Genomic DNA, 14,350 nt, shown 5'->3' on the forward strand with positions numbered 1-14,350 from the left:
GAACAGTGATTTGTAGGCAAAACGATTGGCCATCTTTTCTTTTTTATTGGGGGGGGGGGACACTTCTTGAGTAACTTCAAACATCAAGTTGCATGCTGGAAAGTGACCTAAAAGAGTTGAAAAATCTAATGCTGATTCATTTAATTGCAATTGCCTAATAATAATGGGTTCTTGTATAGCGCTCATACCAGTCAGATTTGACTCTCCTGGCGCTCCCGATTATATTATATATATTATTACCCCGGCTATCATACTCGTTCACGCACACAATATGTGCACCATTTCCACTCCCTGGGGAGTGTTCATTCCTTACGGTCACAGAGAGGGCATTATGATGATAAATACATAGATGCACGGGAAATTGTTTTTGTGGCATATAAAGATTGTAATTATTTTTCAAAATGAAATGCCAAAAGTCAAGTGGGATCTTTTGATTATTCCTAGCCTAGTGAAGTCGTATTTGTTTTTAAAGTTTGTATCTCTAAAATATTACAATCTTTCTGATCACTTCTCACACACAAGCAATAACATCAATCACAGCAAGCGATAAAGATTGGCAAATAAAGCACATTTAATGCCTTATAGATTTAAATATACATATACAATTACATTATATATCTAACAGATCTTGATGAAATTGCAGTATTGCTTTGTTAATATAATATACTTTAGCTTGAATGAAAATAATGGTTCTTTAAAAAGCAATGTATATGGAAATGCATAAGTCAAAGGGTACAAATCACAACAAAATTGATACTTTGTCCTGTAGGCTACAGGTTCCATATCACTATGTTAAATTCACAACGTGGGCTATTGATATCACCTCCATTTTAGTTGTATTTAAAGTTTAAACACATTCTTAATAAAATTATACAAAAATAACATTTTAGCAGGCTAGTCTACTCAATGATATTACAATTGAATCTAAAATAAGTCTCTCAATAATGATATTTTAATGAAGATTCTAATATACAAAAATTTAGTAGATTTAAGGGGTAAAACAGGTTTATTTTTTCCTTATTTTTTATAGGAGGAAAGTACGGACCACAAACACATAAACAAAACTATAAGCATAACAAGGCATTTTTTAATAAAAATCCCATATGAAAAATTTGAATATCTTAAAAATTAATCTGCCATCCATCTTCGTGTTTAATAAAGGGTGATGGTTACTGGTTAATAGTGTCCAACTCATAGTTCACTAACAAATCCCTATTCTTGTAGATTAACATTAAAAACCTTGAATGAAAAATACAGAATTCCATATTAAGGATAACAGTGTATAAGAAGAAAAACCAGATGTGTCCAGCCAGAGAAAGATACCCATGAAGGTACATGTACATGTAATTGGCCTCTTATAGCTTTCAAAATGGATTTAAAAGAAAAAATATTATTGATTCAGACTTAGATGTACCAAGAAAAAAAATATTCATCTTTATTCATAATCTGGACTTACATGTACACTATATGATATCTTTAAAAGACAAAACAATTGATTTCTGTTTAGTCTATACATCAATGCTTACAGATATATGAAGCCTTACAACAAAATATACTAGAATTGCAAGTAGCAATGTAGCCTTGTAGGCCATAGAAAATGTGCACGATTAAGAACTCCTACAGTATAGTGTATCTATGCATGTGAGTGCTTTGGTGCGTTTGTATTTAGAAATAATTCCAATCATAAAGTATATTACAGTTTTAATACATGAATAGTAAATATGCTTTTGCTATGGATAAACTTTTACTTAAATAAACCAAGTAATACAATATTTCTTAGAAAATAATTGGGTGAAATATGGTGCATGTGCCATGATAACTCCATGTTAGATATTTTGAGAACTATAACACAAATACAGAACTGAAACACAAATACAATGGATAGATTAAAGATTTTCTTCACAACCTCATCTTCAACTTCATTCACTTTCCCTATAAATACAGGGAAGATTTCAGCAAATAATTTTTTCCAAAGTTTCATTTCCATCTATATACTTCATAAGGATGATGGCACTTCATTCACACTCAACAGACTAAATGACAACCCCCCCCTCCCCCTCCCCCCCCCCCCCCCCCCTCAAAAAAAAAAAAATTGCCAAGTTTCCTGGATATCCATTAGTTTGAAGTCAGTCTGACAGTGTGACTAGAGTATAGAAGTACCAGAGTGTGATGTCATTCTGGCCAAGTTGTTAAGGTTGCTGGTTCCAAACAATTTGTGTGCTAAACAATGGTGTGATGATCACACCACCTCCAAACACTGAATTTGCCCTGCTCCAGTCCCTTGCTTGAATGATTTCTTGGTGAACCTCATGCTTAGGCTCTGTTGTTAAGAACCAGTAACCTGGGCGACAAGCGCATATGACATTAGTACTTCGATACTCTATTAGACTGTGTTAGTCGTGAACCTAAACCACAAGACTGCTGATGATAATAGGTCCGTTATGTGATTTTCTTCTTCCTCCTTCCTAGCATAAAATCAATAAGACGTGCTGTATTTACATTCGAGGAAATTATAAATAATTTACATAATCATCAAATCTTTACAACTTTACAAACACGTACTGTACACAAAAATGTTTATATACATATTATATCGCTATGAACAACTCCAGCAAGCTAGTTCCTTATTTTGTACATCATTCAATATTCCTATCTTTGTAACGGATGACAACGCTATTGATAACAGGTGTCTCTGTAAAACAAATTACATCATCGTCATATGACAATCATTTGCAATGTAATTAAAACAATAATCTGGTAGAGCAGTGGTCCCGAGTTCGAGACTAATTCAATGCACTAGTGCCCTTTGGTAAGGCAATAATCCTCATTACCAAGTCCCTCGGAGAGGACTTAAAGCCGTCATCCCCCTGATTGCTCACTTACAAGCATACACATGCTTTCTTAGCAGTCAGGTAAAACAAACCAACCAACCAATACACATACATTATGTAGAAATCCATTACAGATATTATTTATCATGTCAATCAGATTCATGTACTGCAGATGATGTGCACCATCTCCACTTGTTAGGAATATTGCTCCTTCCTAATCCTACCATACGATCACCTTCAGGGTATACAGAAAATTCATTCCCAAACTGCTTTTAGCACTGTACCAGATTCCCCATTGCTTTTTTAAAAACAAAGTGGTAAATGATTTCTGAGTTTAACAGTTTTAATAATATGTAGGCCTGTAATAAAAAATTGAACACATCAAATTCTTTGTTCAATTTCGATTTAGCCACCGATTTCTGGGTTACCAGTACTAAATGAATATGCCTCGAGTAAGAACTTAACACATTGAACCATCAAAGTACGATACTGTAGCTATGTGATAGTCTTCTACAGCAACCTCTGTCTTGCATGATATGCGAATAGTATAGAGTTTCAAGTAATAATATGTAAATGACAAATAACCCTTGTTATGGTTACACATCACTAGTAACTGGCATAAACATATATACATGATTGAACATGTATAACATTTGCTTGAGCATGTCAGGAAGTGGCCAGAGTCCCGCAGCAGCACTAATGTCCGTTGGCAAGATATTGATCAGCATTTGCCACACTCAACCCAGGTGAAGAATTAATTCCTTGAAATGCTAGAGCATCTTAACGGCAGCCATGCGAAAGCTGGGGTAATAATTGTGGAGATCCAGGAGTGTAAAATCTGACAGACATGAGCGCTATACATGAACCCAATTACCTCTTACATGTACCAAGTGAATGTAATAGTCATAACTACGGAAACATGTATATATTTAAGTGATTATGATATGAAATGTCATGCTTTCATTTTACACAGCAAGCAATTTACTATGTCGTTGACTGATTGGAGCACTTGTAAGATGCTGCGTAGTACCTGGCTCCGCATTCTTCAGTTTGACATCACTCCAGAATTTTGGTATCACTGCTGTTACGATTCCACATTACCACTCTAACTCCTAGAAGGTGTGGCTGGAACACATGTAACAATCACCCCATCCTACTTATCCAATGTGGAATCTAGGATGAGTAATGCATCACTCCTCTCTGTGTTATCTCGTTAGGAAGAGTTTACATGGCATGATCCCGCTGAGAGCTTGGAGGATCGAGGAAGTAGTGTTTTATTGATTGAGGCTACCGGCTTTCCTCAGGGAAGTCCTGGACCTTGCGATGAACCTGGCGTAGATACTGCTGTTGTTTGTAGAATACTTTCAGGGCACCCTTGATAGCGACGAATGCTATTCCACCCTGTGAATCACAAGCAAGAAAAAGATACAAGAATCGTATGTAACATTATCAAGACACATTCCTGAACATGAAAAATATCTTTGTAAGAAACAAAACATGTTTGCATCAATACTCCAGAAGTGTTTCTTTATTTAATTTTTTAAATGTATATCCTAACAATGATCTTGAATTTTCAATGGCAAAACAGAAATATCAGTGAAATACACTTTCAGCAAGTGTTTAATAGCCCAATGTGTATCCCAACATGCAATACATGGACAAGGAAACTTTGTTCCATTCCTTTGTGCTAATAATTGTATTATTTTTTTCTCTTTTTGTATTGATTGATTATATCGGTAATAACATGACATCTTTCAACAAGCTTTCTTTTTCTTTTCCATTAACATTAATTAACAATTTCATTCTAGAAATAGACCATTTCGTAGTTAGCACATGGGTCAAATGACCTCAAATATCCACAGATCTTTTACTCATGGAGAAGTCCCACTTTGTGTATTTTAGAATAATCAATGCAGAAGTCATGTATGTGCTTCATGAAAAGCTTTTGTTTGCCCTCTTGTATCATAGAATGTACCGTAGGTGCACACATTAATAATGATTACATAAAATGAGCACGTATTAATCTTGGTGGGTTTTACAATTTTATCACAAATGACCTTTATCTGCCCATGCACAGATAGTATTTACGCAATGGCTTATTGGTTTCCTCCACGAGAATACAAAATACTCACCAATATTGTTCTTTGTAAATTTGATGTTAAAGAGCTAAACATGAGCTTCCCACACATAGTAGCAATAGTTGGAAAGATGAGCGCTCCGCAGAGGACTCTAGTAGCTGAGATGGGATCAGAGATCGACTGAGGCTCCGTCGGGATCCTGGGGACGATTGGCGTCTTAACGCTCTCCTCTGGGAACAGGTAATTCCAGAATGGTAGCTTGGGAGAATGCTTACGCCAAAGCCGCAGAACGTAGTCCTCCCATCGGACCATCTTGCCGAGGATGAGCATGACAGGGATTGTGGGAAGGCCTATGAGTAGGAAGAGAGGGTCAGCTCGTTCCATCACGTCTAGACCCTCTTTGTGTCCAAGCACTTGCATGACGGTCACAGCGCCGTAGGTAACAGCTGTCCAGTACACTGATCCAACAACGATACCTCCCGCTGCGAAGGGGCAAACCTTGTAGATAAACCTGTCCACGAGGTCCAAGATGTATACTATAGGACCTGGAAAATAATAATATTTACAACATTCAAGATCTCCATTTAAAAATGTTTCATTTGGCAAAAATACTTTCATATTGACTACGGTAGACTTTGTTTGTAGACTCCACCTCATCATCATCAACGGAATATCTAAAATGATACAAAGGTAGACAAGTAATCCCACCTTGTAATCCCACCTTTTTCTTAACAACCAGCAAAAAGACAACTCAAATTTGGTTCATGAGTAAATATAATTAAACAATATCAATTGATTTTGCAATCTGTATTACACTTTGTATCTAAATATTATATAGAGCAAGTGTATCCAATATCCACCCTGTATGTATGGCTTCATGCATTTTTTTATTCACATCATAAGTGGAATTCAATTCAATATTGATTCATTGAATAATCAATAGAATTCTTTTCATTGGGTCTGGGTCAGATGGAAATAAATGTCATCATTGTCACTCTTTTAAAAAATGGATTTGTTTTTTTGTATTCCACGACATAGAGCACTTTGCTATCAACTATCATCCAGTGTCTATCTTTTTCTTTTCCACTAGAGGAAACAAATAAATGATCACTCACCAAGTTCAGGGTATGTGATAGAATACTCTGCATTGCACTGAGGGCACATGACCTTAGCCATGCTGTTACCCCGCGCTGCTTCTCATCAATCCAGCGCTGCAAACACATCTGATGGACCCATTTAGTAGTCCCCTTGCAGCGGCACGGCCTGACCCACTCCGCTGATCGGTCGTCTTCAATCGTAGCAAAGCAAACCCAACAGGTTCTTCTACAAACAATGTTAACAGTCATTAGAAAACGCAGTAACGGCTTGTTCACATATAGCCAGTTTACAGCAAGGTCTTTTTAAAGCATACTATACTTCAGATCGTTGTATCGTACAACATAAAGATATCACTCTATTGACTCTAAAAGAGTTGTATGACAACTCTGGTGTGAAATTACTTTTGTCATCTCCTCTTACCAACCAATAAGTACAATGTCACATGTACTAATGTGCCTTTACAGAAATCTAAGGATACAAGCACTTCACTGGCCTTTCCTTCTTGAGCTAAAAGCAGTTCTTGAATGCCCATTTATTATGGTAGAAAATATGGAGAGTTGGGTTCCAATGTTTATAATGGCCAAACTGTTCTTTAGAAGTATATCATCATTGTAATTATAAACGGGCTGTACACTAAGAGAACAAAATGTGAGGTGATAAATGTAACTTTAAATGGAGAGGCATTATCAACCCATATGACCGAGGGAGACAATTTCATGGATTTCGTTAAATCTTTTAAAATAGTTGATACAGGTCTACATGTATACCTCCTCTCATCTATTCAGAAGTTCAATCAATCATATCAAAGACGGTATACAAACTACAGTGGTATTAGGCTCTTGAATGGGGAAATCTAGCTAAAAATTGTATTCTGGACAACCAGATTATCCCTTAAATGAACATTCCTCTTAAAAACAATTGTTCTAGCCTCCACTTAATTCGTCAATACTTAGTTTAAATGTTCAGTACTTCAGTAAGTCCCTAATGCATCTTTGTCGTTGTGATGTTTGAGCTTTTAAAGTCCATCCAACATACACACTTTCATACATTTCATTTCAGTTCCTATAAGTAAGGATAATTTGATAAGTTAAATGGTCGGAAATTTGAACCCGTCATCGTAACTCTAATTGGAGTTTCCTTTCTAGCCCGCTATGTCCGCATCATCTGTGCTAACTTTGGATTCTGATCAACACATTACAACTTTCTACCGGACACTGCATTCATAACTCTATAATCAAGAATAGAATGCTTCTAATTATCAACTTGTCCCTGGTCAAATGTTAAATGGAAATAAAAAATGAATACAAATATAGAAGATTAAAGATAGCACAGCTTTCTTTCACACTGACCTGTCATCAACACTGTTGGGTCTTGATAGAGGCTTTGTAGCACACTCTTCCATGGTTGTTGTGTAACTAGTCATTACCTGTGCTTTTCATAAACAAATCTGAAACAAAATAAAAAAAGGAAAATACAAAATTATTGCGGATTATCAAAATCAGAAGGCGAGATCATTTTTTTTGCAGCTTGGCTTCTTCCTCTCATTTTCCTTTTTTTTAAATTATTATTTATTTTTCATCCTCTTGCCCTTTTCAATAGTCCTACTAGTCCTACTATACCTACCTTATGTCCATTCTTCTTCAGCTTTCCCCATTAAATCTTTGTCTTTCTTCTGTTTAAACACTAGTTTCAATCATCATTTTCCCTATCCCTTTATCATACTTGTCTATATTCATTTAAGTTTCATTTTTATCCTTCCCATCTCATTTCACCTTCTCCATTTTGCTCACTTTGTTCTCCTTCCTCAATCTATATTTTCTTCATCTCTAGATATACATGTATATATATTGTTAGGCTTAGGGTACGTTTATGCTCAGTTTTGAAGGCAGAATGAGCGATTTGAAATGCTCATCGTAAACGCTCATCATAATCGCAGTTCCACGGTGTACTGTTTATGCTCACTTCTCTGGCTCCTCCAGAGAAGTGCAGAGTCTGCAGCTTGATTCGCACACCTGCACTGCGCATGCTACGTTGACCCCAATTAAACGCATTTACAAATGATTGTGCGTTTATGCTTCCCTGGAATCGCCTATCGTAAACGCACCTTTTTGTGAGTTTACGATTGGGGATTACGATCGCCGTTTTTCGGTGATTCTACAAAAATGAGAGAAGACGCAACCAGGTTTTGAACTAAACGCGTAACAGATGCCTCATTCTGGCCTGAAAAAGTTGCGCATAAACGTACCCTTACACAGCTAGTGTACTTAAAAATCATTGTTTCATAAAACCATTAAAATGGCATTATACAGGATTCTAGGACTCTATGAGTAACGATACGTCCACAAGTTTACCCACATTCCCAATGACAGGCATGTTATGCCACTCAGGCAAAGCATAGAGAGTCAACGCTAATGCGTATTGACCTTTAGCACTGCATGCTTGCTGTGAGGAAGGTATTATTAGACCTATACACAAATATGCACACCACACAATATTGCATAGACTGCACATAATCATGCAGATGCAGCCGTAAGCAAAGTTTGACAGTAGACTTACAATTTGAATTTTTAAATTATTCTTTTTAATATCAGTAAGTTGATAAAACTGTATTTTACTGCTATTTAGGTGTCATCGATTGTCCCTAAAGTACCGATATCGAGTGAAATCAGTTGAGTTTTGTACAGTGCTGTTTGAAATGTTGAGAATCAAAAGCACAGCTTTTAGTACTACACAGCCAGGATAGTGATGCTCCTATGTGTGTGTTATGCATTTCATTTCATGCCCACAGACTGTAGTTGTATTTTAGTTTACAATGATTTCATAAAATGCTGCAAACTTGTCAAGAAATATTTCCTCCTTTTCCACTTCTCCCTTCTCTGCTGGAGTGCTGGCTACACGTACCTCTGGTCAATTTCTTCTGCCTCATCATAGTACTCATCATCTCTCTCTCATAAAATCAAGTTACTTTTAGTTTTAATGTACTTAAAGGTAAAGACCAGTATTGGAAACGCCCCAATTTCAAAAAATGAAATGGAAGCTCTCATTACCAATCATGTGAAAGAATATGTTTTGACTAATACATGATGATAAAAAATTTGCCGGGAAACCGCCTACTAATTCATATATTTGGTAAATTTGTTTCTCTCATGGTCTGTGAGGGATATAGGGTAGTCCCATATACATCTTTCTGTGTATAGTGCTTGTAACTTTACGAAGAATGGGCCAAATTTCTTATCATTTTGATGATTCCAGAACCTTGCAGATGCTAGATGCTAGATAATCAACCTTTTCTGATCGATTCCACAACATTTCTATCACAATGCAATCGCATGACCATAACTGGTCTTTACCTTTAAAGGTAAAGACCAGTATTGCAAACGCCCCAATTTCAAAAAATGAAATGGAAGCTCTTATTACCAATCATGTGCAAGAGTATGTTTTGACTACCGGTAATAGTAATACATGATGATAAAAAATTTGCCGGGAAACCGCCTACTAATTGATATATTTGGTAAATTAGTTTACCGTATCTATTGGTGTGTGAGAGATAAACGCACTTGTCGCGCACGTATGCATAGTCCCATATAATCTTTCTGTGAACAGTGCTTGTAACTTTATGACGAATGGGCCAAATTTCTTATCATTTTGATGATTCCAGAACCTTGCAGTAGACCTACACACAAATACTTATATGCTAGATGATCAACCTTTTCTGATCGATTCCACAACGTTTCTTTCACAATGCAATCGCATGACCAGAACTGGTCTTTACCTTTAATTGCCTCACTTGGAATTCTGCAGAGCTCGACTATGTTTGATTTCCTTGACCATATTATTAAACTGCCAAAGACTTTAAATCACATCAACATCTCTCACTGCAGTCTCGGGCTCGGCCTCTCGACTCTTTATAGACCCTAGGCCTAGATATCTATATTATTCCTCTCTTCACCTAAATAAATAACGTCTCTGAATAATATGTGACTGGTTCGTATTCACAATCACATGCACAAAACAAACACAGCATTTAAAATGTCACAGTACCCATCACTTATCAATTCACCAGTCATGTAAAGTCATAATCATCATAGATAGGTCTAACACTAGACTCAAACTCACTAGACCTAGGTAATACCAACACTCACTCTGTACACAACTCAGTACACATCATTCACATGTATTGACATTGTGATTTGTATGTCTGTAACTGTAAGCTAAGTGTAACAATCAAGTTAGCAATAACACTCACAGTGTACCCACCCTTACATCTACTAAGAATAGTAAGATTATGTAGAGGGAGTATTCTCAGCATTCATAGCATACTCTCGTAGTCGTAGTCGTAGCCGTATTACATGTAGATAGATCAGCCGGTAGTGAACAGCGTATGTACGCGAAGCTGGTATTAAACTCGCTAGCATGCAAAGTCCCGTCCTTCACACTTGTGCTTGTACTTTGCCCTAGCCCTAAGTCATATCATGCGAAAGTAACACGGCAACCATTATGTACAGCGCAGCAGCACCGTACATTTCACAGATCTAGATCTAGCTAAATTTAGATTCGCCCAATTACCATTCAGTTGTAAAATGAATCGACCACGTATGGGGCTATTTGAAGGTAGAGGTGGAACGAATACGGCCGAATACAAGCGCCATTTCTTCCTTAGAACCTTTTAGGGCCTACTGAACGATTAGGGTAGGAGCCCCCGGCAAAAAAATCCAATATGTGGTGGGCGGGGGCGTCGTCCCAGAGCCCCCCCCCCCCCGCCTGAATAACAAAATAGACCTAGGGTCTAAGCTAAGGTGAAATATAACATTGATTTGTTGTTGTAGAAATGCAGACACTTTTTTTTTTTTTTTTTTTTTTTGAGTCCCAAAAAAATCTTAACGACTCAGCCAGCCGCTGAATAAAGGGGGGGGGGGGGGGGGGGGGGAGAAGAGGACACTTTTTTTTTTTTTGGTCTCGGAATTTGAAAAGTTACCTTTTTTAGGTCAGCCATTGGTAGACTATACTTTTTTTTTTCTTTTTTTTTTTTTTAATTAAAAAAAAAAAAAAAAAAAAAATCAAAAGGGGGGGGGGGGTTTCACAAAAACATATACAAAACATACACATAAAAAAAAAAAAATCGAGGGAGGGATTAACTCGAGGGGGGGGGGGTTGATGTGGAAGTATCTGTATTTGTCCCCAATTGAGTCTTGAAGAGATCATATAATTTGACGACACGGGCGACTACAAGTTGTACAACATCAAGGCATCAAGACACTTTCCTATGGATGCCATATGCAGTTCCTCTCTTTTCACGGGTAGACTCTGACTTTCTAACATGTAAGTGTGTAAGTGTCCCAAACAGGGGCGTATCCAAAGGGGGTATATCTAAAGGGGGTGTGGGGGTTGCAGTGGCGGATCCAGGGAAGGCCAGGCCCGCCCCCCCCCCTCGAGGAAAAAAAAAAAGTAAAAACACGTGATTTTTACCTTTTTTGGGGGGCCCTTGCGCTCAAGGGGGGGGGGGGGTGCAAATTTTTTAATTTTCGAGGACCCCCCCCAAACCGAAAAAAAATGCGCTCACTTCGGCCCCGGGTTTATAGGGTTAAATTTGTAGATATTGGGACATTTAATTTTGTCGGTAATTGCTGGCTAGTTTTGTCGGTAATCGTTGGCCTCTACACCCCCCCCCCCCCCCCCCAACTGAAAAAGGTCTAGCGACGCCCCTGGTCGGAATAAATCCATGCGTGTTACCAAAATGTCCGGTAAAGGGGTACTTTTCGTGCGACAAAGTCCGGCCCGAGAATTGTAAAAAAAAAGGGGTGTATTAACTTTTCATCCGGAGATTTCTTTAAAAAAGTGGTGTTTTTTTTTTTTTCTCTCTCTCGTCTCTTTGGACTCCTGAGAAATTATTCCGAAGTTAGGGGGGTACATTGAGCATTTTTCATGATTTAGGGGGGTCTCCAAGGCAGGAAAAGCCCGCAAAAAGCCCGCGAAAGGGGGTTCGGAAATGTTGGCAGTCCTCAGATAGGGGGTGCTTTCAAAAAGAGGGAACGAGCATAATGCGTACCCTAAATAACACTGAGTGGGGGGCCGGGGACCGGGCCTTTAGATGCTCAAAGTGGAACTTCTCCATGTGTAAAAGATCTGTGGATATTTGGGGTCATTTGTACCATGTGCTATCTGTAAACTCGATCCCTTATGATAATAAGCAACCAAAATTGCTGACGACTTCCTAACGATCAAGACAGTTCAATTAGATCAAGTTCAAATTGATTGATCATGCACAATTACATGGCATACACATCATTTCCCAGCTGTATCTTCAATTTATATAACATAGCATGTAGACCTACTATCAATTTATACAAAATACAAAATCAGGAATAAATACAACACACACTAGAACATCACAGATAGTTTTCGTTCCAAACTAATGCCTATAACATGCGGTGTTCCTCAGGGAAGCATTTTAGGCCCAATTCTATTTTCAAGTTATATAAATGATATGTGTATTAATTTGTATAAATGACTTCAAACCAGGCGCGTACGCAGGGGGGTGTTTGGGGGGTTAAACCCCCCCCCCCCCTTTGGTATTTTTATGTGTGTAAACCCCCCTAAAAAAATCTAAAACCCCCCCCCCTTTGGTTTTTTTTTTTTTTTTTTTAATTATTAAAAAAAAAAAATTACCCCCATGGCTGACCTAAGAAAGGTGACCTTACCCCCCCCCCCCCCCCCCAGCGAAGTAAAATGTCAAATTTTCAAATTTCGAGACAAAAAAAAAAAAAAAGTGTCCTCTTACCCCCCCCCCCCCCCCCCCCCCCCCCCCCCCCCCCCCCCCCCCCCCCCCCCCCCATCATACTAGGTCGAATCATTATATTCGATCCAACTTCGATCTTGTTACTGACGTACATGATTATAATACAAGAAATAGCCGATTCAACTTTAACTTACCAGAAAGAGGTAGTATTGGAAATTCGTTTTATTACAATGCCATAAAACATTGGAATTCCCTTCCCAATGGTGTAAAAGAAATAGGAAACTATGATCATTTTAAGAGGAAATTAAAGGAATACCTAATACTTGACAGTCAGAGAAGAGAAGTGAATGACATGTTATAATGATTGAAATTTTTATTCTTCTGTCGGTTCATACTTTTTCATGTTGTATATACTGTAGCGGACACGATTTCGCCACCTTGGCTTGACACGGAATATTTGTCAGGATGCCCCGTGTCGGCCAGGCGCTCTCCGTCCGTTTGGACAAAATATATGCCCGTAGCTTAATGGCTGGAGTTATTAACTGCTCACACGTATCTCAACAATCATTCGTCCATCGACTACAATCGGTCACCTAAACGTCTCGTTCACAGCATCAATCAATTGAGCATCCTTCGAACAATCAATTTCCCTTGTCAACACTTGTCACAGGTTCTCGTCCCTTGGTTTCACTGCTCCAAGAAATCAATCCAATCATGATGTGTAGGTTGAAAGTCTTTATTGCGATCCATTCAACAATTGGGTAAACTCAGTACAAGTACGGTGCAAACTATGTGAGACTTAGCTTAGAGACTTAGGCCAGGCCAACTATCAGGCCAACTATCAGGCCAACTATCAGGCCAGCCTCGGTGAGGCTGGCCTGTATCGGATACAGTGCAGTGGAAAGCCCTAGATGCACAACCTTGACCATCATAACAATTTCCCTGTACATAAACGTGTAAAAGAACAATTATGTCCTCGTTAGTAAAACAACACTTCAACACAATATTTCTGCTAATCCCATAAAATCTTCACATATAATCTTCAGTATAACCCCTTATTCCTGATTAGATCACTACTATACAAGTAATATCCCCAAAAGAAACATGATAATTGCACCAACATGATCAAAATATGTAATTTATGCTCATTTTCCTTCAGTTTGGTAATTGCTAAATCAACGATGCACCATATTGCTATAGCGCATGCTCGTACAACAGAAAATGCTTAACCTTCGTCCAATACTAAAACCCTGATTTGTTACAATACTTATGTTTTCGTACATTATAGAAATTCTACAAATTCATCATTATTTTCCTCTTCATCCTTCTCCTCTTTTTCTTCTTCTCCTTCTTCTTTTTCTTCTTGTACTTAATATCATTTCTATCATCAGTTTAATGTTGTTATTATTATTATTATCTTTAATAAGTAGTTCTTTTAATTTTCTTATCTGTCTGTAAATATTACTATTTTAACTTATTCATTTTATACATGTCTGTAAGGGACCCATGGAAATAAGCTCTCGAGCTTTCGTGGGTTATCCTGTTCAAGCTGACTTAGTTTTGATTTGTTATTATTGTATATTGTTGTATGTTGGAAGCTTGTCGAA

General features: G+C 37.8%; 1 protein-coding gene across 1 annotated transcript; it reads right to left on the minus strand.

The window, feature by feature from the left end:
• Positions 1 to 547: 547 nt before the first annotated feature.
• On the minus strand, positions 548 to 10,558 carry LOC585319 (E3 ubiquitin-protein ligase MARCH5). The gene is given in 6 exon segments (XM_030985306.1): positions 548 to 4,232; positions 4,964 to 5,454; positions 6,025 to 6,097; positions 6,100 to 6,232; positions 7,357 to 7,454; positions 10,254 to 10,558. Coding segments are annotated over 5 exon segments (885 nt in total). The 5' UTR covers positions 7,431 to 7,454; positions 10,254 to 10,558; the 3' UTR covers positions 548 to 4,118.
• Positions 10,559 to 14,350: the final 3,792 nt, after the last annotated feature.

The sequence above is a fragment of the Strongylocentrotus purpuratus genome, unplaced genomic scaffold (assembly GCF_000002235.5).
Source record: "Strongylocentrotus purpuratus isolate Spur 01 unplaced genomic scaffold, Spur_5.0 spur5_scaffold_15, whole genome shotgun sequence".
Classification (NCBI taxonomy): Eukaryota; Metazoa; Echinodermata; class Echinoidea; order Camarodonta; family Strongylocentrotidae; genus Strongylocentrotus; species Strongylocentrotus purpuratus.